Consider the following 26,262-nt stretch of genomic DNA (forward strand, 5'->3'; position numbering starts at 1 on the left):
TGATAATAAATGTGTACCTAAAGATAAGGTCATAAGTCATAAAGTTTAACGGAAATTCAAGATGATATATATTTTAAAATTAATTTTCCAAAAATGATTTCTTGTTAAAAAGGTTAATGCTCATGTTAGGAAAATCAGAAAATATAAACTAACAGAATATAGAAATTATGACTAATTCCTACAAAGTCAGAAATAACCACTCTTCACTCACTGGAATATATCCTTCGAGATCTTTCTCTATGAAACCCACTCTGTAAAATTTAATCAAAAAGGGAATTTATTAAAAGAATACTGAGTCCCAAAGTTTTGTGAGTGACTGCATCGTCTTCAAATACAAAATCTCTGGGTGATGACCTTTCATCCTCTGGGTCTGTCACAATTTCATCTCAGTAATCTGCTGGACTGACTACATAGCAATTGTGCTGTGAACGAGTCTTTGCCATGCCCTCTGTGAGGTCACTTTACGGTGATGGAGTACATGACAGAAGCATGAACCCCATAGTGTCAGCCCATTCCTGTAAAATTAGTTACTTAGTGAGAGCCAATGTGGGGTGGAATACCATGGTGGTGAATAAGCATTCAGTAAATCTATGAATGTTGGTGTGGGCAGAGGTTTGTTCAACAGGAACACAAATCCAAATCCAGAAAAAGTAGCTATTCCAGTAAAGCCACTTTTCTCAGAATTCCTTGGTATTTTCAACGCATCGCACATGCCCACTTTGTTCACGAGATCACCAGGCACCGTTGGAGTGCCTGGGGAAAGACGTAGGCTGACATGCTAAGGCTAGGTTAGCCTTTTTACGTGATTACTGAGCGCTTCCTTTACAGCGGAGACCTTCAGCAGGTGTTCATGAAGAACCAAATATCCTCATACTCTAGAGGATCCGTTCTGAGAGATCCCCTGAACGCCTCTTCCCCAGACATCTTTGTTACCATCAGCCTTGCATTCATGACCTTCCCAGTCCGGCTACCCAGCTACACCATCAGTTTCTGTCCAGTACAGGCGATATATGCACCCCAGGCCATGTCTCCTTTCAGACAAAGTGGTCAACGGGATGAAATGCTAAAAATTCTGCCTACTGGAAAATTCTCCTCAGTTGTTCTTCAGGGCCAGCCTTGAGTTGGACTAGAGCGTTGTGGCACTGCCATCGTCTTGGGCAGGTTGTTTGTTCAGTCCCCTGGGCTTCGCGAGCATCCCTGGGTCAGATGTGTAGGCAGAGGAAGAGCAGCAGTATGGTAGGACTGAGCACGCCATGCATGCAATCTGTCGTGTCTTCCATTTCTGCTCAAGCGCAGTCCTACACAGAGAACTTCCACTTGATCGTGAGAAGCCATATAAGTTGGTAATTAAACATGTGGACTTTGGGTCCAGAGGGTCTGGGTGCAAACCAAGCTCTGCTACTTATGAGCTATATGACTAGGTGGCAAATCACTTCTCCTCTCTCTGTATCAGTTTTCTCAGCTGAAGCAGGGATAATAGCAATAATAACAGAACTGCCTCCCAGAATTGTGAAGATGAAAGGAAATGTTACAAGTAAAGTGCATGGAACAGTGCCTGGCACACAGTACAGACACACTAAATGTTAGCTGACTTGATGTCTTGGTGGATCAGATGACCCCGAGTTTATAATGGGCATCAGTCGCTTGGTTACCTAATGGCTCATGAACAGGCTGCTGTATTTATTGGTGCCAAGCAACAAACCAAGATTGGCCTCTCAAAAGGAGAACAGTTATATGCCACAGAGTTCACGGCTGGGCTGCAAACCCCTGGGGGCCTGTGCTCCGCTTTGCCTTCCTGGACGTGCCAAAGCGCCATGCGGCAGCCCTATCTGCCACAAGCGTTTCAAGTACACTGGATTCACTGGATCAGAGGGCAGAGCTTCCTGGACCGGCTACAAGCCTTCTCTTGCTTCAAGCTGCCCTCAAAGCTGTTACCTCTGAGCTGACCGAAGAAATGAGCTGAAACAGCACATCTAAATCTGGCTTCAAACTCCAAAGAGAAGCGCAGGTAGCGTACCATTATATATTATTTCCAACGCCCAGATAGGAGATGTAAGTAACTTCAAGACCATAGATACTAATAAAATGTTGTTAATAACTACAGCGTGATAAGTTTTTGAGTTTTTATTACCTTTGTTGTTAATGTAATTTATTTATAAGGATATTTAAGTTTTAATAATGACTGTGTTTACCAACCAGCTCACGAAATTCCTGAAAATTTCTCAATTGACTTTTGTGATCTGGTACAGACTGTCTCTAGCACATTACTGATGGCAAGATTCAAGGCTAGGAAAGATGTTAGGGGTGAAGAATGAAGAGAATTGGCTACCCCAACCCTCCTCCTGCCCACCAGTTACTCTCTTTAATCTGTTTAAATACTTGACCTTAAATATGCATGTGTTTTTGAAACTCTGTAGTGTTGAGTATTTTCAACTTACATAAATGTTATTGTGCTAGAAATCTTATTGTTTCTTACCTTTTGTCACCCTCATGTATTTAAGACTTAATTATGTTGCAATGTGTAGCTCTAGTTCATTGGTCTGTCTACTGCGTAGTATTTCTTTTTTTTTTTTTTTAAAGATTTTATTTATTTATTCATGACAGAGAGAGAGAGAGAGGCAGAGGGAGGAGCAGGCTCCCAAGGAGCAGGGAGCCCGATGTGGGACTCGATCCCAGGACCCTGGGATCATGACCTGAGCCGAAGGCAGACGCTCAACCATCTGAGCCACCCAGGTGCCCTACTGCGTAGTATTTCATAGGCATCCACCATGTTTTACTTAGCTATTTCCCCATGATGGGCAGCTAGGTGACCTTAAACTTACTGTTGCCCCAAATAACACTGTGTGTCTTGTGCAAAATTTTCCCTGGGCCGAACATGTTCAGGAGTGGGATTACTGTGTCATGGGGTATATGAATACTTAAATTTCACAAAATTCTTCCAGATTATTCTCCAGATTGTTTCTACCTGTTTACTCTCATTGGCAACATCACATCTTCTTTCTAATATTTGGATGTAAAATGGTATAATATCATCGTTTTAATTTGCATTTATCTGTTTACCAGTATTCCTGCACCTTTTTGCTAGCCATTCATTTATTTAACTAAAAATTACTGTACATGCCTTTTATGTTCCAGGCACTGTTCTAGACCCCAGGGAAAAGCATCCCCTATACATTTTACATTGGAGTTTATGGGTTTTTTTTTTAAGATTTTTTATTTATTTATTTGAGAGAGAGAGAATGAGAGAGAGAGCACATGAGAGGGGGGAGGGTCAGAGGGAGAAGCAGACTCCCTGCCGAGTAGGGAGCCCGATGCGGGACTCGATCCCGGGACTCCAGGATCATGACCTGAGCCGAAGGCAGTTGCTCAACCGACTGAGCCACCCAGGCGCCCCATATGTTTTTGTTTTCAATTTTTGGCAATCTGTCGGAGTTCATTATAGATCCACACTTTTTTAAAAAAATTTTTTTATTTGTCAGAGAGAGAGAGAGAGCACAAGCAGGGGGAGCGGCAGGCAGAGGGAGAAGCAGGCTCCCTGCTGAGCAAGGAGCCCGATGTGGGACTCGATCCCAGGACTCTGGGATCATGACCTGAGCCGAAGGCAGACGCTTAACCCACTGAGACACCCAGGCGTCCCCATAGATCCACATATTATTCCCTTGTCAGTTTTAATAACACAAAAATCTCCCCATCTGGATCTGTCTGCTAACTTTGTCTATGGCATCCTTCAATGATTAGCCTTATATTGATAAGGTCAAGAAATATTTTGGCCTCCTATATTATGCAATATCACAGTGATAGTCTCCTGGATTTTGTTCAATTAGCTATTAGTGGTTTTTGTAGTTCTGTAGTAGTTTTACCATTTACAGGTAGTGCTTTATTCCATCAGGAGTCCACCAAGTTGTAATCTAACTTTCTTTCAATACAGTGAGCTGGATTTCCCAACACAGATTTCCCTTTTCTCTAAAGGCTTCATCATTTCACAGAAGAGATCTCCGCATTGAGTCTATTCTGGAACTAAGATGAGTCAGAGGTTTGCAAACATTTGCAGTTAGAAAATGTCCCTGTGAAATCTGAAACTGGGCAGCTCCCATGTGACTGCTTTGCAGAAAGGTTTGGCTTGTGGTTCATGTTCTGGGGAGGAGCAGAAGCCGGAGGCTTGACAGCAGCAGACAGGTGCTGGTGGTGGTGAGTACAGCTCCCTGAGGAGGCGATGGCTTGCGGAGAGAGTGATTATAAATTAGGAACAAGGCTGAAATTCATTGTAAATGTTGGAATACCACCCAGAGGCATTCTCTGGTGTCACACATCCACATTTGCACCTTCACCTCTAAAATGTATGCTTTGAAATTTGGACATGGTTTAGTAGTCAGCCGTGAGGATTCAGCATAGCTAGAGTTTCAGAGCCTGGGTCCTGGGAGGTCAAATACTGGGTTCAAAGCCCAGCTCAGTCACCCAGCAGCTTTTTGACCTTGAGTAGCTTACATCTCTCGGGGCATTACATGAGATCATCCTTATAAAGCACTTAGCCTAGTGCCAGTATACACGGGGTATTCAATGAAAAAAGGAGAGTTAAAAGGCCTCTTAGATAATAGACTTTGTATTCCAGGGAACACAAAGAATAAATGAACTCTGGCCCTCAAGGAATGTATGATCTAGTATGGGGATGAGATAAACTACGAAAATAATTATACCAACACAGAAAACCTATTTTATTTCTAAGACAGTTACAATATGTAATTCTTTTCTTCGAAGTCTGCCAACATATCAGTTTGAGGGCTGGGGGCTGGGGAATGGGACTGTGGACTGGGGTGAGGTTTCATGGAAGTTAAGTGGCTTCTAGGAAATCTCTAGACTAATGAGTGAAGGTTCCAGCGGGAGAGTCCCAGTTTGGCTGGAGTGCAGATCAATGGTAAGAGAATGGCCTGGAGTGGTCCTTGGGACTGTGTCATAGAGACCTTGAAGGCTACAGTGGGGTTGAAGTTAATCTGGTAGACCCAGGAGATGCCCTGTGGGGAGCTGCTCTGTAGGAGGATTAAGTCTGGAGTGGTTGCAGAGTGGATCACAGCCAGAGGGGAGGGAGGTGTAGACAGGAACTGGGAAGTGGTTGTCTGGTCGGCTGGACAGTTAGGTGGGGTCTGAGTGGGGGTGAGGGCCCTGGAAGGTCAGGGAAGCTCGGAGCACAGCAGAGGCCCAGGACTGAAGACTCAACATGATCCAGGAAGGACAGGTCTCCCAACAGGTGATCTCTTCTCTCAGTGGCGATTTCCTCTGCTTTCCTTCAAACCTCAGCTGGACCTCCTTTCTCTCACTCAGCTGATAACGTCCTCACTCCCTGCCTCCTTTGTACCTCAACTGTTTCTTCTGTTCATTCTTTCCTCTTTGCATGCCTGTTTCCTCTCCTTCATTCATCGCAGGCCAACCCTTCCCCTGGTGTTTCGGAGCCACCTTCCTCTTCCCTTATGGGATTGCCGTGAAGCTTGTCCTCACATCTTCAGGTGTGGTCTTAGCCTTAAAACCAACACTGCCAGTTACTTTACCAGCAAAATGGGTTTGTTCCGGAATAGTAGAGAATTGCAATGTGAAACAATCAAAGCCAGCAAAACCAGAGGCTAGTCTGAAGAACAAAGAAGAGGAACACCCTTTCATAGAGGAAAGGGGGGCAGCTGGGAGGTCTATTAATAACAAAAAGTCCATTGGAGGAAACTGGGAAGTGGAAGCATAATGGCTTTTCCTTGGCTGAGTTGTGACAGTCTCATTGGCGGGACTCTTGCCGCGGAAGGAGAAACATTTCTTCCTCCTGCTGGGCTAGTGCCGTAGGCGCTCAAATAGAATCACCGCTGGGTCCTTCTCTTCCTGTTGCGTCACCAGCTGACTACAGGTGGTAGGCTGAGAGAGCTCCCGCTTCTCTCCTCCCGACTCCATTTTAAAGGAGGTTTCCTTTTATTAATTTTCAGTCTTCACTGGCTCTTTCCTCCTTACAATCATGCCCAGGTAGGTCTTTCTTGGTCTGAGAGAACTTCCTTTGGACCTTGTTCTGGTCTTAAGGGACACTTCTATTTCTCTCCTACCCCTTGCCTCCAGATTTCCTGAGAGAAGGCTAACCTATGAAAGTTGGACTTCATAGCCTTCCCCCCATTTATACCTCAGCCTTCCAAAACAGAGTGCATACCCTCACAAATACTGAAGTCACCGAAGACCTCGTATAGGTCAAATCCACCCATTTCTTTTTAGTCCTCTATCCTCTTAAATTCTGCTGAGCGACACCCCTGTTCTCCCCTCCCCACCACCTTCTTGCACGGACTTTGGAAACAAGTCTCCCTATTCTCTCTCTTCCCTAACTCTTCCGTCCCATCCTATTTAATCCCCTGGCCTTGCAAACAAAGCTGCTTTTAATTGTTTTGTCTTCATCCTTCCACACACAGGAGGGAGAAATCTTTTCTTGCATGAAGTTAAAGAAAAAAAATAATGTTACATAAAAGTATACACATACATATAGATATATTAACATATATAAGTAAAAATAAATATAACTGGCCTTTAGAAGTCCATCATTGACTCCCTAATATGCATATTGGGCATTTTTAAGTTACATATATATGAGATATATATATATATGACACATATAAAACCTTAAAATATCCACCCATATCTATATCTATTATGACCCCTAAAATGTAATATAAAGACATAATAGCAACGTAAGTAGCCATAGGGAGGCAGCTTTCCAATCTGTTTTCTTGAAATTATGCCTATGGCTGAAGCACGTTGATTTCCCTTTGTAACGTTAATCTCTACCACAGATTTCACTGTCCCCTCTCTGTGAGGAATTTCCAATTTCTCATTAAACAACATGCCCCCAGTTCCAGCTGCCTGCTCTTGGCTCAAGTTTAACACATCCCAGCAGAATGCGTCATCTTCCTCCCGCTTCTACTGAATCTGCTTTCCTTTTCTGTTTCCATCTCCCTAGGCTCAAAGACTTCCACATAAAGGCAACACTATTTGCACCCATATAGTGATAAACATGGTACCGTTAGTGTGGGAAGCATGTTTTTAGATTATGTAGCCACAAACTTCCAAGAAATATGGTAGTGAGTGGAGTATTGCTTTTTTTTTTCTTTTTAAAGGAGCAACACAGAAATCAATGAGTCAACATTTAAGTTTAGAAAAGCCAAAAGGAAGGCCAAATAAATAATGTTCTTTTAAAATGTTGCATGAGAAAGCTGATACAAAGTAAAAAGAATTCTGATGGGTGGAAAGAACTGTATCATTTATTGGTTATATGTTAATAAACAGCAATTGATGACAACAGTAAATCTTTACTAAGAACCTTCTAGTTATTAGAAATGGATAGTGGGGCTTGCCTTCTATGATTTTACAGATCCTCTGGGACTTCATTTGTGAGCACATTGATAAAGAAACTTTGAGGGGCGCCTGGGTGGCTCAGTTGGTTAAGCGACTGCCTTCGGCTCAGGTCATGATCCCAGGGTCCTGGGATCGAGTCCCACATCGGGCTCCTGGCTCAGCAGGAAGCCTGCTTCTCCCTCTCCCACTCCCCCTGCTTGTGTTCCTGCTCTCGCTGTCTCTGTCTCTGTCAAATAAATAAATAAATCTTTAAAAAAAAAAAAAAAAAGAAACTTTGACCAATGAGCAGCTCATAAAGTTATCAGTGAGGAAATAAAAAGAAAATGTTCAAGAATTTTCATACTATTCATAAAACCACTCTATTGGCTTTAGAATTTGTAAAATTCAAGGACATCCTATGTCCTTGTCCTATGTCCTATGACATCAAGTTTTACTTTGACAAAAGGAGATAGAATAATTCTAAAATTTTCTACAAAATTCTATTAAAAAATAGATCTATAATAGTCTTATGACTTACGAATGAATTAGTAAGACATTCATTTTCTTAAAAATATACCTTTGATATCACTTTTTATTATTTTCAACTTACTGCAAGATTTTTTTTTTTTTATCTTAAAGCTGCCTGGATTGAGATGAATGGGTGGTTGCTAGTGGTTTTAAATTTTAGAGGTCTTAAAAAGTTCATCATTGACTTCTAAATAGTTTAAGACATGAAACCTACTTGACAGAAAAAAAGTAGTGTCTACATTGTGCTAAAAAATGCAAATAGAACCTATATGAAGAAGATGGCATTAAGCTCTAGCCTGGGAATACATGGAGCTTTTTAATTAATTAATTAATTAATTAATTTTTATTTTATTGTTATGTTAGTCACCATACAATACATCACTGGTTTTTGATGTGGTGATCCACAATCCATTGTTTTCATATAACACCCAGTGCTCCATGCAGTACGTGCCCTCCTTAATACTCATCACAGGGCTAACAAATCCCCCCTCCCCCCTCCCCTCTAAAACCCTGTTTGTTTCTCAGGTCCATAGTCTCTCATGGTTCATCTCTCCCTCCAATTCCCCCCTCCCCATTTTTCCCTTCCTTCTCCTAATGTCCTTCGTGCTATTCCCTATGTTCCACAAATAAGTGAAACCATATGATAATTGACTTTCTCTGCTTGACTTATTTCACTTAGCATAATCTCCTCCAGTCCCGTCCATGTTGATGTAAAAGTTGGGTATTCATCCTTTCTGATGGCTGAGTATACATGGAGCTTTTAATCCATTCACTCAATCTGTACTTTTTGAGGGACCACTCTGGGAATGCTCTAGGTGCCAGGAATTTAGCAGAAGACAAAGGACAATAAACCCTCCTTTCAGGTAGTTTATCTGAGGATAAAGAAAGAAATCAACCAGAACAAATCATGGATATTACAGTGTATTAGAAGTGATGCCCTAGGGCGCCTGGGTGGCTCAGTCGGTTAAGCATCTGCCTTCAGCTCTGGTCATGATCGGATCCAATTCTGCTTCTCCCTCTGCCCCTCCCCCCACTTGTGCTCTCTCTAGCTCACATTCCCTCTCAAATAAATAGATCAAATCTTATGGGGTGCCTGGGTGGCTCAGTCGGTTAAGTGGCTGCCTTCGGCTCAGGTCATGATCCTGGGGTCCTGGGATTGAGCCCCACGTCCGGCTCCCTGCTCAGCAGAGAGCCTGCTTCTCCCTCTCCCTCTGCCTGCCACTCTGCCTACTTGTGCCCTCTATCTCTCTGTCAAATAAATAAATAAAATCTTAAAAAAAAAGAAGATCAAATCTTAAAAAAAAAAAAAAAAAGAAGTGATGCCCTAAATGCTATGGAGAGAAATAAAGCAAATAAGGTTATAAGGAGGAGGGGGTTGTAATTAAATTGGGATTATCAGGGAAGGGCTCACAGGGCAGATGAGCCTTGTGCAAACACCTGCAGAGGGTGAGTGAGAAAGGATAGCTGTCTGGATGCATGTCTGCAGACTCATCCACTCATCTTTCCGGGCCCAGGACAAGCCCCCCAATTCCCCTGCTTACTGAAATCGCCACCTACCAATCTGGAGTGGTTTGCCTGGGTCTCCAAACCACACTAGCGCCGGCTTCAGATCACACGTGAGAAGCTCCTGAGGAAGCTGCAAACTAACAAGGTCTTTTTGTCATGAGCTACAGAGCAATTGGACGGTCCTGGGCAGAGGCTCAGGGGATGTTTTACCAATGATCCCGACTGCTGCTTTGGCGAGTAGCCTGTAGGGTCTCCAGGGTGGAAGCAGGGAGCGCAGACGGAGGTGACGGCAGTAATCCAAGTGAGAGATGCTGGTGGCAGACCAGGGTGTCACAGCAGAGAAGTAGAATTCTTCATACCGTAGTTTGAAGAAAGAGTGGCAGTTTGCTACTTTCTGCCTACTGGGAGAGGGGAAGAAAAGAGAGCGGAGGACGACTCCAAGTTGTTGGTGTGCCAGCCCTGGGGAAGGATGTGGTCGCCACTCCTTCCGAGATGAGGGAGGCGGGGCAAGCAGCGGGCCTGGGGAGAAGACAGGGAGTCAGACCCCAGGGAGCTGGGGTTGAGCTGTTAGCGTCCAGGAAGAGAGGCCCAGTGCCGTCCCCCACCGTCGCCCTCCCCCCTCCCTTAGGACCGTAGGAGTTGTGACCCGAGGGAGGCTCGCACCAGCCCTCCAGGAACCGGGTCAGGGGCTGCTGTGTGCCTGAACATGGGGCACACTGGAACGATTCGCCTTACCAGAGGGAGCCATTTTACTGGTTATTCCCAGGCGGTATTAGCCAGCTGTGGCCTTAGCAGCCGGGTGTAGAAATGCGCTTCCAGCGAAAGGCTCCGGCTGCAGACACAAACGTGGGAATTAGCAGCTCGAAGCCTGTGTGTAAAGCTGTCAGATCAACAGAGTGAATTGAGAAGACAGTGTGTCTAATTCTTACTTAGCTCCCATGGTGGGTGGCTTGTGAGGATCAAATGAAACACATACATTACCTGGCACACAGCGCTTAACAGAGAGGGTTGCTGTTTTTTATTAATAAACCCATTTGTAGGAGTTTGTCCCTGGGCAACATCCAGTCCAGACAAGGGGGTACGCGTTTTGCACCCCCCCCCCCCCCCCCACAGAGGTCGAGGAAGAAGCAACGGCTGGATGTGGTTGAGATGACTGGCCGGGATAGATGGCTGGGTCTCAGGCCAATCCTTTCATTTTACCAGGGGGTGGCGGAGGCTGGGGGGAAGCTCGGCGCAGCTAACCGGCGGCCGAAAGGGCTTTCCCCGCCCGCCGGCCGCTGTGCTCCCCGCCTGCCCCACCCGACCCGGCCCGCTACCCCTCCAGCCAGAGCCCAAGCCCGCGCCTCCCCGACGCACGTCGGCCTCTCCAGCGTCTAAGTTCCCGGAAGCCCCGGTCCGTGGCTGCCCGCGCCGCGGCTGACAGGCCACGCGGAGGAGGCGCCGAGGTGCCCGGCGCAGGCCGAAGCCGGAGCCGGCCTCCCCGGCAGCTGGAGCGAGAAGGAAGGGCGGCGGGGCAGGGCCCGGCTGGCGCGCGGCAGCGGGGCGCACTTGGGCTCTCTCCGCGCGCGGGCCACACGGGGAACGGGGCACCCATGCACCCGCCAGCCACGGGCGGGGTCGGGAATGAACACGCTGGAAAAGGAGGCGGTCGAGTCTCCGCCCGGCCGGAGCCTGGGGCTGCAGCCCCGGGGCGGGCAGTGGGGCGGGGCTGCGAAAGTTGAGTATTAGTCGCCGAGGGCTGGGCTCCGCGCAGGAGCGCCGGCCGCCGGGACCGTAGAAGGCTGGCGCGGGCGGGGTAGGTGTGGCTCTGCCTGCGTGACCCGAGCCCCGGTCCCGGTTGCCGTTGCCTCCCGCAGCTGCAGCCTCTCAGCCATGGGCGCCGTCTGGTCCGCCCTGCTGGTCGGAGGGGGCCTGGCCGGGGCGATTTTCGTGTGGCTGCTGAGGGACACGGGGAAGGAGAGCGACGCGGAGCAGAAGGACGCCCCTCCTGGGGACGCTGCGGCTCCGGGAGGCGATCAGGATGGCGCCGGGGGACTGAGCCCTGGACCTTCCAGGCGGGAGCTGGTCACCAAACCAGGTACTCTTCCTCCCACGTCTCGAGGGCAGATCTGCCAGGGAGCTTTTGAAGTTCGCCGAGGGAGGAAAAAAAACCCACCTGGAGTTTTTCTCGCGGCCCCTCTCCGCGGACTAGCCTCCTCTGCCCGGGGCACGACCCTCCCCACGCCTCGCATTTTCCCCGGTGCGCACGCGCCGGGCAGGTTTTTCGCCTCGCGGAGGCCCCGGAGGTTCCCTTACCCATCGTCCGAGGGCAGCGCCCGGCAGAGTCTCTGCGCCCGGCGCCCGCCCGGGAGGACCTGTCTGGCCCCTCCGGCCGGGGCGGGGCAGGCGGGGCGGGGGCGGGGGTGCGGAACGGGCTCCTGCGCTTGGCGGCGCTTGGCGCAGTGCGGGCGGCTGCAGCGGCGGCGCCCCTTCTGGGCCTTACAAAAGGAGTGCTTAGGTTCAGGGGGATCCTACAACCCTCTTCAATCTCCGACCGAGCAGGGACACTTTCTCAGTCCCAATCCCATAACTTCACGTCCTCCCATCCCTCACCCCTTGGAAGAGCCGGGTTTGGGAACACCCAGGCTGTGAGCACCTCCCGCTATCTGGACGCTTCTGTCAGGAAGGCAAAGTTCAGGTTGGACTCTGGTCGTGACAGCCTCAGCTGAAGCCTTAAGGCTGCATGCTGGCCACCCATTTCAGAGCTATGGGCCCCGACAGCACAGGGTTGTCTAATACCCCGGGAAGGGACCTACGTAATAGAGGACCCAACACCGATGAGTAGAATTGACATCCAGGTTTGTGTGTGTACATGTTAGCAACTGTGTACTAGCCAAAGTAAGAGCACTGGCAGAAACCCTTAGCTTTCAGTGCCCTCCCTTGGCCAGCTGCCCATGCCTGGACTCCAGCCGAACGGTGAAAATGACGTCTGGGAACTTTATTTTTAGTGGAGTATGTGTTCACGTGTAACCATTTGAAAATCTGCCTCTGTGCTTTTCCTGGGATTGGTTTGGGATGAGCAAAGAGCTCATTTATCTTCTTCTGAAAGCCAGCCTCATGTTTTAGGTTGGAAGACTGGGAATTCAGGGTAATATTTATGTCTCACAACTCCACCATTAAAAAGAGGTAATATATTAAACAAGGCCAACCCCCAACCCCAAGAGAAAAGCCCCATCTTGTGCTGATTGTATGACTTTGGAGATTTCGATCTTGTAGGGAGCTATTCGGAATGTCGGTAAGGTGGCCAAGAAGGAAACTGACCCTTTAGGGAGCTTGGATTGTGCAGTGTCAAGAACATTTTTTTTCTTTTTTAAGTATAAAATGGGAGGGGATGTAAAAAGCCTACCTTTTGTTGAAGAGGTTCCTGCTGCATATGGGGTTGGCAAGGAGAAACCAGCCCTCTCTCCCCACCATCACCCCCAATTCTTGCCCAGCAATTCACTGCCGTCCTTTGTATCTGCCCAGAGCAACAGCAGCTGGGGATCTGCCCACATCTGTGAGAGCTGATCCTCGGTCTGCATGCAGTTCCTAGGAGTACAAGTGTACTCTTAGGGTCTGTGGGGTAGCCACGAGGATCTTTGCCCCGAAGGTGGAACAGCAGTTTTTGATGATAGAAGCTGAACAACATGGCTGCATGCCACCGTGGCCTGGACTGCGGAGATCAGGGACCAGGACAGGGTTACAAGGCTGCCTCTACAACTTGCCACTTCATTTACACTCTTGTGTGGGCACCCTGATGTGCCTTTTATTGCTGGATATGCATGCATATTCTTAGAGTACACTGTTGGTTCAGTTAGTGTCTGAACTCCGTAATTAAGTACTTATTTTGAATCAAGATGGATTTTGTGAGCTGCAGGTAGATTAGTGGTGAAGTCTTCAATAACTAAACCTATTTTCTCAGCCTTTTTTCTCACAAGAACTGCCTAACACTATTAATATTTTCCCTTTGGTTTTTTAGAGCATCTTCAAGAAAGCAATGGATGTTTGGTTTCAGAGACCAAAGGCCATGGTAACTTACAGGATGCAGCATGGAGACTGCAGAGTCCTTCTGGAAAAGACAGTGATTGTGACAGTTCAAGAGAGCATGTTCCTTCTGGACAGTTTCCAGACACAGAATCTCTAGCTACATCGGAGACTGGTAACTCTCGGGGTTACTCTGAAGTTTCAAGAAATGAAAGCCTTGAATCTCCTATAGGAGGATGGGGATTCCAGAAAGGACAAGAGGCACTTGCTAAAGTAGCTTCCTGTTTTGCAGAAAAGTTGTATTCTAGCAACCTGGTCATTGACAGAGCCAAAGAAGTGAGCCTTGCACAGTTGAGCAGTCAGGACCGGGCCGACAGTGAGGACTGGGAAGTGGTGTCCAGGCACTCATCTTGGGGAGATGTCGGTTTGGGTGGCAGTCTTGAGGCTCCAGTGTTAAGCCCAAACCAGGGAATGGACTGTGACAGAAGCACTATTATGGAACCAAGAGGTCAGGAAGTGGATGTGAGCCGAAAAAAGATAGCAGTGGTGTCTTCAGGGTCTCAGCGAGTCAGTGTCCAGTTCCAGGTGCATTATATCACAAGCACTGGGACGCAATTCGTTGCAATAACTGGAGACCACGAGAGTCTTGGGAGGTGGAAGGCCTACATCACACTCCAGCGTAGCAAGGATGGGTTCTGGTTTCGTTCTGTGCCCCTGCCCACAGATACGGTGGTGGAATGGAAGTTTGTAGTGGTAGACAATGGGGAGATTACCCGCTGGGAAGAATGCAGCAACAGGTTCCTCGACACTGGCCACGAGGATAAAGTGGTTCAGAAGTGGTGGGGGATTCACTGATTCAGTGTTTCAAAGTACCAGAGAGGCTGTTGCAGAATCTGGAAAAAGCTAAGTTTGTGGAGCACATTGAATAATTTTAAATAAAGGAAGTAGAACTCCAAATTTAGCCATCAGCGTTGTTTCAAATTTGCCAGTGGTTTTTGTCTAATGTGCAGAAATATATATATGTAGGTAATGCTTTCAGTGAGCGTGGCCTTTTTTCCCCCATGGCATTGATGGGTGGATTTTTGCTGATCCATCATTACACTTCAGGGCTTGGTCCTCTTGGGGCATGACTTGGCCACGCCTCAGGTGTGGATTGGCCAGGACACACACACACCACCCAGCTGCACAGGGTTCAAGCTTGAGCCTCTGGCTGATCCTTAAGCCCAGGAGTGAAGCAAGCCTCATTCGAAAAGAGCTGCTTTCCTGTTGGTACAACTGGAGAAACTCTCTCTTTACTACATGCACACTTTATATTTAAAAATAATTAATGCCATATGCAACTGTGATCAGAGATATCTGGTCGCAAATATGACTAGCAAGGATGTGAAGACTTCCCAGTGTTTTTGTTTTGTTTTTTTTTGCTTGATTTTACCTGCTAGCTGTGGTTTGAAGGTAGCAAGTAAGTTGTTGTCTTAATGATGGCAAACTGGTGTAGAAACAAGGGGCCTAGTCAGAGTGGGTCACTGGGAGGAGCCCACGAGGAGAGGGAACAGGAATGCCATTAAGGTGTAGGCTGAGTGAGGTGTCCTGCATGATGCTCCTAGAGGCCTGGGAGGTCCAGGTACAGCCTGACTGCAGGGGGGGACACAGCCGTCATTTACCTCTAGGGCCTTTGTAGGACTGTCTCTCCCCTTGCCCCTCCTCTCTCACGGGTCTGGACTGACAGATAGACTGGTCCATAGCAGTCATTTCTCCTGCCCTCTCCTTTCAGACCAGTAGCTATCTTGGGTAACAAAATTATAACAGGACAGTGATACAGAAGTACATCTTTGTTCTGAGAAGAAATAAAATATTTAAACTTTATTATAACTGAACAAATAAAATCTGAGTTTTAATATCTTTATTGAGTCTCTGAATTACTTGTCTAAACCTTAGTACCATAATAGCTTAGATGTAAAATAAAATAGCAATATTTTCCTCCACTAATAACAGACATGCAGAAAAAAAGCAAACATCAGAGGCAAGAGGAGTCCATTTTTCTCCTCTCTTTGGAGAAAACGTTTTAGATTAAAAAAAAAAAAACTTTACCTTTGTTTGGAAGGACATTATGCATGCCTGTACTTGAATTTTTATGTTAACACAACTTGTAGTAAGTATAACATCTTTTGGCGAAACACAGCATTTAATCCTAGTTACAGGTGGTCTTTGCTGAAAAGAGCATAAACCCAATGGAAAATGGTATTAGGAAGTGCTTAAAAGAACAGGACAGTTTTTGGCTCATGTAGCACTTGTATGTTAAACTCACATATACTTTTTATATTCTCCAGAATGAATTTCACATTCTACCAGTAAGGTCTTCATAGGGCATTTACTGTTACTTCACAGAATGCCCAACATTTCTATTAGGTAAAATTAAAGGGAAAACAGTTTACAATAAAAGTATCTTTAGAGTTCTTTCACTAGCAATTTTATCATTACCTGATGAAATAAAAATTAATCTTTCAGTAAAACCTATTGATGTAAGAGATACATATAATATCAAACTTCGTGTTTTAAAAGAGTGTTATAAAACTGGACAGGCTTAGAGTGTAACGCTGCCCTTCGGAGGAGAAACCGGAGGCCTTAGCGGACTATCAGCGCTGCTGGGCCTAAGGCCATCTGCTCTCACAGACAGACACCATACGTGTTGAGAAGGCTGCACCAGAAGCCTATTTCGTGCTCACTAAATGCCCGCAGTGGCTGTTCCTGGCACAAGGGCGGCTCTCCTCGCAGACTGTCTCCCAGGCTGCTTCTGTCCTGGGGCTCTGCCACCCCCAGGACCTCACTGTCCACCGTGCCCAGCTCACGGAAGAGGAAATTACGTAAGGAAGGACACCAACGCTTACTATTCTTCCGGCCAGGAAGTGCCGCATATTGCTCCATCGGCAAGTCTAGGGAGAGCCGGTCAGGAGATGTGAGGGGAGGCAGGGCTGGGAGAGAGCCTCGAGCTGGGCAGCCGTGCCCCAGTGGCATCCGTACTGTGCAACAGGAGTACGGGCTTTTCTGGCCAGCTGTCCTGCCACATCGTCCCGCTGTCTTGGGCACGAAGACCAGAGAGACAGATGAGAGGGTTAGAACTTTCAGCCCCACCCACCGATCTCAGAAGGGGGCGGGGGGCAGCAGATTAAGCTCCACAGAAGAAGACTGGATGAGCTTCCAGGTTGGCAAACACATCTAGGTCCTGGGAGGGTGACGCGCCCTGAGAGGCATGAAACCTTCATGTACCAGAATGTCCTACTTTGCCCTGTGCATCTCTTACATGTGGCTGTTCCTGAGCTGTTTCCTTGAAAATAAGTTGGTAATAGTAAGTAAAGCACTTTCCTGAGTTCTGTGATCTGTTCGAGCAAATTAGTGACACTGAGGAGGGGTTGGGGGGAACTCCAATTCATAGCCGGTCAGTTAGAAGTATGGGTGGCCCAGGACGTGCAATTGCATCTGAAGTGGGGGCATAAAGTCTTTTGGGACTGAATCCTTAAACCTGGAAATTCTGATAATAACGCCAGGTAGTTAGTGTTAGAATTGAATTGACTCCTAGGACACCTAGCTGGTGTCCACAGAGAATTGGTTATTGGTGTTAGAAAACACTCCACATACAAAACCCCCCTAATCTAAGAAAATCTAATCAAGGCAGATTTTATCCATTCAATCTAGAAGTTACCCACTGGCTGAAGAACACATTTTTTTCCTTTCTTTCTTTGTAGTTATTAATCTGTAATAGAGAAACCTTTCCAAAAGTTTTAATTAGGGGCCCCAATGTTCTGTTATCTGATGACATTCATTGATAAAGACGGAACAGTGAGTTCAGGGTCACAAAAGGAATCCCTGTAATACGTTGGAGTTTGTCCTTTTGTTCTGGGCATTATACCACATATTTTACTTGCATGTGAAGTTTTTGTTTTTGTTTTTAAAGCAGAAAAGAGTATTGCTTAAGCACCAGTAAAGATAATAAAAAACACATAATTATTCCAGCACACTAGTCTTAGCACCAATTAATACCTTATAAGGTATGCATTTCTTTCACATCTAGCTAGAACAGTTTAAAGTTTTACTGTGAGAGCATTCAAGAATAGTTTATTTCAAAATAGAGTTTACAGGACAGGGTATCTTTTATTCAATTTTCACATAAAAAGAAAAAAAGTACACAGGGCACTATCTATAAGCACCACCACAATTAATTGGGCCTCATCCTTCTGTAAAGAAGAGGCAAGCAATGTATCATTTTAGTAACATTTTTTCCTGGTCTTTCACTTTCTGTATCCTCTTTTCTTGATTTCTGATCATTGAAGACATTGCTGAAAATGTTGATAAAACAAAGTTAGATTAGCAACATCTGCTCTGGCTTTAAATTCTATAATGTGCTTCTTAAAAGGTCAGCTTGCTACTATAGAATAGATACGTTCTGAGCTCAGGAAGTTCTTAAACATTTCAAAGTAGCATATTTTTGAAAAGACTGATATTAAATAGCTAAGGGTAAATCTTTACTCTTTCAGTTGTTTTAAATGAACATAATTATTATAGAGGTAAGACATACTAACTGTAAATAATTTGAACCCCTCAGAAGGGCACAAAGAGAGACGAAGGTGAAGGTCAGTATTTGTCTCTGCTCCCCCAATCTGCTGAACCCCCCTCAGAGGCCATCACGGAAAACAGTTTGGTGAATATATTCGTGTGCACGCACACACGCACGCGCACACACACACACTTTGCTTTACACAAATGGAAATATGTGGTATGAGCTGTTCTGTAGCTTGCTTTATTCACCTAAAAGAAGTCAACATTTTTCCAGTTCAGCTCATGTTTTGTTATGACTGCACAGTATTCCATTATATGAATGTACCAACATGTTAGTAAATAAAATTTTAAAAAGTGGCTTTCTCGTGCTTCTGATTATGGAATGAAACAGTCATGGGAATGACAGGTACAGCAAAGGGAATAGTATTGTCAGTGGTATAGTAATTGCGTTGTATGGTGGGTGACAGGTGGTAGCCACACTTGTGGTGAGCACAGCATAAAGTACAGAGAAGTTGAATCTCTATGTCCTACACCCAAAACTAATGTAACATTGTCAACTACACTTCAGTAGAAAAAGCTACTTTCTCAGTGCAGAGGATCATAGGGGAAGGGAGGGAAAGCTGACTGGGAAGAAATCAGAGAGGGAGACAAACCATAAGAGACTCTGAACTCTAGGAAACAAGCTGGGGAGGGGGGTGGGGGGATGAGGTAACTGGGTGATGGGCATTAAGATAGAAGAGCACTGGGTGTTATATGCAACTGATGGACTGTTGCACACTACATCAGAAACTAATAATGTACTATATGTTGGCTAATTGGATTTAAATTAAAAAGTTGCTTTCTTATTTTCATAAACAATGCTATTTGTAAACAGGCTTTTATGTGTTTGTACAATTTTCTCTTGAATTAATTGCTATAAGTGGAATTTCTGGGTCAAAACATATGTGCAATTTAAATTTTGATCAATGCTACCAAAATTCTCTCCAAAATATCTGTTTCATAATTTCCAAGAGACATTCCATCCAGACAATGCATCAAATAAAAAGGTCTTTTTATTTTTTAAACAGATACGTCTCCCACTTAGGTTATTACATTATTATATTGAGTGTATACTCAGATATATACTCAGAAATGAAGTCAAAATGTGAATAAAAACGGGGCCAATAAGATAATGCATCCTTTAAAAAAATCACAATAAACTTAAAATCAAATGTTTTTCTTGATGTATATACATAGGGATCTGGGATTATCGGAAGGGATTTGGAGTTTTCCCTAATAACAATTTGGTATAGCCTTAACATATTAAAAAAAAAAAAAGTGGGCTTTGGAATCAGCAATCGCAGAGATCAAGTCCCAGCTCTACTACTCATTGTGTGACCTAGAACTTACTGACTGACTGTGATGTGATCTTCAGTTTCCTCCTTTTCAAATGACCTGATATTAGTACCCACCTCCCTGTGTTGTTGTGAGGCTCACATAAAGAAAATGTAAGTCAAGCACAGAGTACAGCGCCTGGCACATAGCTGGTAAGTGCTCAGTAAATACTAATAGCAGCTGTTATTTCTGTTATTATTAGTAAGGTTAAATTTACTTGAGAAGGAATTGTTCTTAGAAAAATATTTATTATCCTTCATCTAGCAACTTATATTCCCTAGGGACGGAAAGATGGACTAAGAATAACAAGTATACTCCAAAATTATTTCTCTCTGACAAAGGCTCCTGGATTCATGAATTTATACCAGAAAAGCATAAAACATGATAGCCCTCCCAAATCCATGGAACATATCCATAACCTCCCACATCCATGGGAACACCCACTTAGAACTTATGCCCCAAAAGTTGCCTCCCATCTGCAGAGTACGATAGTTTCTCAATCCAACAGCTTTAGTACATTTAAAAGTAGTTTCTCTTTTTTATTTAGTGATTCACTGGGTGGCACAGTCTCTTCTAGCCTATGCTAATTTAAATCCTGTGTAAAGGTGAAATAGGGTTATTTTGTCTTCTAACTATCAACTGCAATCTTATCCTGACTACTGTCATACAAATGCTTGGTACAGACCTCACAGGGACAAGAAAGACAGTGTGTGGGAAAGTCTCATGTGAAAAACTGCTTGAAACGTGTGCTACCGAGGGTTGATGAGCAGTGTTCTCGTCCCTATTAGATGACAGAGTAGAGTGGGGCTTAGGTGACCTGCCCGGGGTTGTACTTACTTACTTACTTAATTAATAATTAATTCAGGGATTACTCATGGCTAAGACCTTCATATTTTGACTAAGATTTCTGAATTGCTTATTCCATATCCTCTTCAGCGGTTCTATAGATAGGAGGCTTAACCTGAAGGGAAGGTGAGTACTCCTTTGAGCAAGGAAGATCTCTCTGAAATGTGCACAGTACCTTGGTTCTTCATCTGTAAATCTTCTACCAGAGTTTGCAAGCTTTCCAGTCTGTTCTGAAGCTTCCTGCATGTTTTTCCTGTTGTTTCTATTGGCTGAGACTGTGAAGCTATTAGAAAATTGCTTAGATGTGATATTAAAAGTCTGTTCGGTATTTTAGAAATCTTCCAATTACAGGTTAAACAACCTTCCCTTTAAAATAATGGAAACTTTAAAACACTATTTAAAAATAAAAAAGTGTTTTATCTAAATATTGCAATACTAGCTTATTTGTTTCAAACCAATCTGATTTATTGTTATTTAACTACATAGCATTAAATGGGATGAGTGAGAGGAATACTTTAAATTTAATGATATGTTCTGCATTATAAATGACAGCTTTCCATACCAAACCTGAGTAGCTCCGTTAACTTAGGGTTTGGAAGAGCAAGATTTAATACTGCCACTGGCAACAGTTTTGAATGTGCATGAGACCAAGTGCCCGTGTTGGTGGCTGTGCCCTGAGTGAGGACAGTGTTACATGGTGGGGGCAAGGGTGCGGACGCTGACATGGCCGCAGTGAGCCTAGAATGAACGTGGCAGTGGCAGGTGAAGGGGGCTAGAAGCATGTCAGCTAAACTCTAATAAGTGTGCTCAGTTTTGCCAATCTCTAAAAAGATTGATTGGCAATCTTGAAGTTTTAATTTTGATCTTAGTCCCTGACTTGCTGTATAATCTTGAAAATATTTTTTGGTGGCTCATTTTCCTATCAAAAAAAAGCCCCTTTTCTGTGCAGATATTAGTATTAAAGGCAATCATCTAAGAATTATTCTAGTTCAAGAGGATGAAAAACAGTTCCCGAGATAGTTTTCACATAAATAATATATGGTGTTTGATGAGTATCTGACAATAGAAAAAAATGCCATGCTATTAGGTAATCACAAATTAATAATGAGGTGACCAGAAGTATTGTTCTACTCCTGCAAGTCCCTGCTCTAATAGTTAAAGAATTTGCTGCTCTAAAGTTTTTAAAAATACTAAAGGATAACTTAGAAACGTAAGGGACGAAGGAGGCAAAATGCAGAAAAAAGATGGTAAAAAAGAAAATGTATTAACATCTGTGATTAGGTTGTGATTTTCGTATTTTGGAGGGAATCTAGAAATGTGTGAGGCAGAGAATTCCTAAAGACTAAAAGCTGCCTGAGCAGTGATGCAACAATTTGCCCAGTTTACCCTTCGTCAAAGGGGACGCTGCCTGAGAGCACTGGGGTTGCCTGCGCTGCTGTCATAGACGGAAAAACATTTCACATTCAATTCAACATCTACGTACACATACCTAACGTCCACTTAAATCTAACTCAAACCATTTTTCTCATCTGTCTGAGCAAATAACAAATGAACTTAAAAATTTAAAAATGAGAACATTTTGACAAGTTTGTATGATTGATACTTGCACTTACGAAGGCTGAGACTGAAGAGAGCCATGGTTTTAAAGAACGTAAATAAGGTAAGTCACAGCATTTATAAAAAAAGACCCAAATTATAGTAAAATGGGGGGGGAGTTAATTACTCATGTCAGAGAAAGAAAGAGAAAATATTCACATATAATATTTCTGCATATTTATTAAGGAGTGTGTGAGTGTGTGTGTGTGTGTGCACGCGTGCACACACAATAGCTGTTTTATTTAAATAAGACTCACTTAAGTTAAAGAGCATCAGTTAGAGCTTGCACATAAGAACATCATGTAAAATCTTATTAATTCTGATTATGGAAAAGAACTTTCAATTCACCAGAGCAGGAAATCAATTAATCTCATCAGTGATACCAAATCATTCTTACCTTTAACAGGATCAGGTGAATGAACAGGTTTGGTGGATCTATATTGTGATGTGGAACCCACTGAATCTTCAACTGAACTAGTTAGGAGTGAGTGAACTGGAGACTTCTTAGGAGAAGAATGGAATGAACGAGAAGCTGAATTTTTCACAGATGGACTTGCTAAAATTTGGCAAGAACAAAAGTAAAGGACAGAATTAACTAAAAATAGTATATTGCACCTCTTAAAAAGTCAAACTTTCATGAGAAAATGTTCCCAAACAGTTCCTGCAGAAAAACAGGAACTGAGAGAATGTATCACCAGCAGACTTCCATTAAAGGAAAAATTCAAGGCATAAGAGTAAAATGATACCAGACAGAAAGTAAAGTATAAATATGTGGGTATATCTAAATGGATATTAACTATAAAAACAATGCAAATTATCCACTGTGGTATTCACCTTTATAATTAAAATACATATGTGACAACAATTGTATGTAATTTGAAAGGATAGTGAATGGAATTAACATGCTCTAAAGTACTCCCAACGCAGGCAAAAAAGAAAAAGCACTCATTTAATCTAATAAGGCAAGGATATATGTTGTAGTCTCTTGTAATTATTAAAACCACAGTAAAAACATGTAAGTGAAGTAAAAAGCATTAACTTCAAATAAATGCTCTTTTTCTTCAAAATACTAGTTTGTAAAGATTTCTCACAAGTTAAAGATTATTTAAAAATTAAGAATTTGCATTTATTTTATTTAAAATTATTGTTTTGATTTTAGATATAGATTGACAATCTTCCATTAAAAACAAGAAACCACGGAAACTTATCTTTCTCCTATCTCTTTTACTTCACACCTCATTTTTCCCTATTTACATTATTATTGTCCAGATTTATAGCTACACTTCTGTTGAATAACTATCATTTTCAGTTTCATTCTTTCCCCCATTCATTTTATTCTCTTCTATAGGAAGACCAATTATAACTTCCAAATCTAATATACTCTCTGTAATTATTTTTCATCTTTCGTGTAATTTTCTCTAGGAAGTCCATCAAGTTTATGTGATTTCAGTCATGCCTATCCTATTTATATTTTCCCTAGGGCTTTCCCCTGTAATGACTTTATTATTCTTTTCCATTTCTAGTCTGTTATGCCATTTTGTTTTTCAACAGATTCTGGTATCTTCCATTTTCTTCCTTGATCTCCCTATTTTATAGACAGGATTATACGCCTTTGGAAATCATGAAAAGAACCATCTGTCTCCATTCTTTTTTCTCTTTTCATCCATTCAATAAATATTTACTGAGCACCTGCTATGTGCTTGGGATATATCAGGAAACCAAACAATTAAAGACATTTGCCCTCGTGCAGCTTTTGTCTAGCAGGAGGTGACACAGTCATCTTTATGAACAACATAAATTAGTAATTTACATATTAAAAATATACTAAGTGTGATTTTAAAAAAGAAACAGGGTGACTGGGAGGATGGCAGAGTTACAATTTTTACATAAGGTGGTAAGAGTAGTCTCACTGGGTAAGTGACACCTAAGCAATGGCTTTAACGGAGCTGAGGGATTAAGCAACATGCAAGGAACAGTGGTGTAAAAGCCTTAGTATAGAAGCTGCCTGGCATGTTCAAGGAACAATTCACGGGAGGATGAAGCAGAGTGATGAGGGTGGGGGGTGGAGAGGAGGAGGAAGAAGCGAGTCTGGAGAGTTAATGGGGACTTATAGGCTACTGTAATACCTGCCTTCTACTCTCATGAAAATGAGGAGCCACTGGAATTTTAGACAGGCCCAATTTCTGTACTTTCAGTGAATACTCACCTGTGGATGGGAATGTAAAGCAACTAGATGGATCTTCCAAGTCTCCTGTGTGTAATGTGACGGGTTCTCTGGAAGCATAAGGATGGTCATGCAAACATTCCATTCCACAAACACAGTGTTAAGATTTATGGACAGAAGCAAACTAACACACATAAAAGTGATAACTTAAAATATAAACTAAAGATGGCAGTTATGATCCTAAAGTGCAGAAATCCTAAAATACCCTAAGAGGGAGATCCAAAGTTACATTATCTTTATGCCTTCAGTACCCATGAACATTTTGCAGAACAGAAATGTAATAATATTGGTTAGAAGATTCATTTTTTGTAATAGCTATAAAACCCAAATATTTCTCTCATGGATTCCAAGAGACACAATCCTAGTAACTTATTAAAAAAAAAAAAAAGGACAAAAAAAGGAACCTCTCTTGGCAACAGTAGCATCACTTTACAAAACTATCAGACTTATTTAAATCAACAAGTTGAAATCAACCACACTGTTCTCTGTGGTCTGGGTAATGGTGTAAGAATAGGATGGTAGTGGTTCCCTTGAAGGGGGTTTGTGATGTCAACACTGTTTTCATTATAATACTACTAAGATATTATCTGCTTTTTAATGTTCAGTCCCTCACAAGTATACAGTGGAGTTTCCCAGAGGCTCCACGGTATCTGATGTCACAACAGATTACATGCAGATGCAGATATGAGAATCCAACTGTCTTTTATTAAGCCACACGTTAAGTTGTAAAACAATGCCTTCCCCAAAATTTTTTGTTTGGACAAAGTTATTTTTTATAATAAAGTGCCATTATGTTAACATGTAATAAACTTAGTTATTTCTTTTTTTTTTTTTTTTAAAGATTTTATTTATTTATTTGACAGAGAGAGACACAGCGAGAGAGGGAACACAAGCAGGGGGAGTGGGAGAGGGAGAAGCAGGCTTCCCACCGAGCAGGGAGCCCGATGTGGGGCTCGATCTCAGGACCTTGGGATCATGACCTGAGCCGAAGGCAGACGCTTAATGTCTGAGCCACCCAGGCGCCCAACTTAGTTATTTCTAAATGTATATCACAATGTTTTAAATTTTTAAAATGCTTAATATAAAAACTTATTTTCCAATACTTAGAATAGCAATAGAAATGACCTACACAAACAAAAGTTCTTAGGAATCTTCAATATTTGTGACTACAAAGGCGGCCTGAGACCAAAAAGTTTGAGGATAGCTGTATTAGGAGAAAAGCTGTGGAAAGGAAGGCCGTGGCTATATTATGCATAGCCTTAATTCTCAGGGCAGATTGTTTCTGCTGCAGTAGGCAGTGGGGTGCCTTTGAAGGTTTTGGGGCTGGGAAACAGACATAGTCTGATGTGTGCTTTAGGCAGATCAATTTGAAAATGATATACAGAAGTGACTGGAACGTGCAAGAGACTGGAGATTTCAAAACATCCACGCTAAACACTGTCAAGGCCACCACAAGAGCCTAATGAGAAAGGGAGTGAGGCCTAAAGCAGTGTGGTAGGCTGAATCATGGCTGCCATGTATATCTGCTTCTGAATACCCAGAACCTACGAGTGTTACAGAGATTTTGCATATGTGATGAAATCAAGGGTCTTGAGATGGGGAGATTATCCTGGGTTATCCGGGAGGTTATCCCAAGCGTCTATAAGGGGAGGAAGGGGGAGATTTCATTCGGAAGCGAGAAGACAATGTGGCAATCTCAGCAGAGAGATTTGAAGATGCTATGCTATGCTGCTCTCTGCAGATGAAGGGAGAAGCCATGAGCCAGAGTGCAAGGAATGAAGCTCTAGAAGCTGGAAAAAGGTAAGGAGATGGATTAACCCCAAGAGCTTCTGGAGGGAGTGTGGCTCTGCCAACATTGTGACTTGTCCCAATGGAACTGACTGAGGACTTTGGGCCTCCTTGGAAATGTAATTTGTGTTGTTTTAAGCCACTAATTTTGTTACAGTAGCCATAGGGAATTAATACAGAGGGGTTTGAGAGGATGTACAAAGAAGAAAATGGATTTGAGAACTGCTTTAGAGTCAAAATTAATAAGATTTAGTGACTAGAGAAACGAGACAAAGGAGAAAGAAGAATCAAGGATAATGTTAAGAGTTTAAGCAGAGGTGCCCTGAAAATCAGGGTGCCATTTACAGAAACAGAAGATGAGATGGGGGGATGGTTTCGTGGAATGATGGCCTTTGCTTCGTCTTGGTCATTATGATCTTCAGGGTCAGTATGTTTCAGCTCCTGAAATATCCATATAGAGATGTGTAAAAGGGAGCTAGATGTTTTGAAGCCTTTATTGGAAA

The 26,262-nt window shown here is 43.4% G+C and overlaps 2 protein-coding genes across 42 annotated transcripts in view; one reads left to right on the forward strand and one right to left on the reverse strand.

Moving 5' to 3' along the window:
• CCDC158 (coiled-coil domain containing 158) overlaps positions 1-26,262 on the reverse strand; it is a 127,719-nt gene that overhangs the window by 10,802 nt on the left and 90,655 nt on the right. For 13 of the 41 annotated variants that reach the window (XM_064584609.1, XM_064584611.1, XM_064584613.1 and 10 more), the window contains 4 exons: positions 23,954-24,021; positions 22,145-22,303; positions 20,327-20,426; positions 16,723-17,711 (listed from right to left, as the gene is read on the reverse strand). In XM_064584609.1, coding sequence (XP_064440679.1) covers positions 17,591-17,711; positions 20,327-20,426; positions 22,145-22,303; positions 23,954-24,021 — 448 coding nt within the window. In that variant the 3' untranslated portion in view covers positions 16,723-17,590. The other 28 variants (XM_064584636.1, XM_064584637.1, XM_064584633.1 and 25 more) reach the window with 18 other exon arrangements.
• STBD1 (starch binding domain 1) lies at positions 10,812-15,283 on the forward strand. The gene is made up of 2 exons (XM_045880968.3): positions 10,812-11,455; positions 13,376-15,283. The coding sequence occupies exons 1-2, from the start codon at positions 11,251-11,253 to the stop codon at positions 14,233-14,235; spliced, it is 1,065 nt and encodes a 354-aa protein (XP_045736924.1). The 5' UTR covers positions 10,812-11,250; the 3' UTR covers positions 14,236-15,283.

This window comes from Mirounga angustirostris, unplaced genomic scaffold (assembly GCF_029215605.1).
Source record: "Mirounga angustirostris isolate CCGP_5_RB_7025 unplaced genomic scaffold, mMirAng1.0.hap1 SCAF_2, whole genome shotgun sequence".
NCBI lineage: Eukaryota > Metazoa > Chordata > Mammalia > Carnivora > Phocidae > Mirounga > Mirounga angustirostris.

What these genes read in the sequence shown, in the direction of transcription:
- STBD1 (XM_045880968.3), top strand. Translation starts at nt 11,251, where the DNA reads ATGGGCGCCGTCTGGTCCGCCCTGCTGGTCGGAGGGGGCCTGGCCGGG. An exon ending in GGAGCTGGTCACCAAACCAG is followed by an intron (nt 11,456 to 13,375) that starts GTACTCTTCCTC and finishes TTGGTTTTTTAG; the next exon opens with AGCATCTTCAAGAAAGCAAT.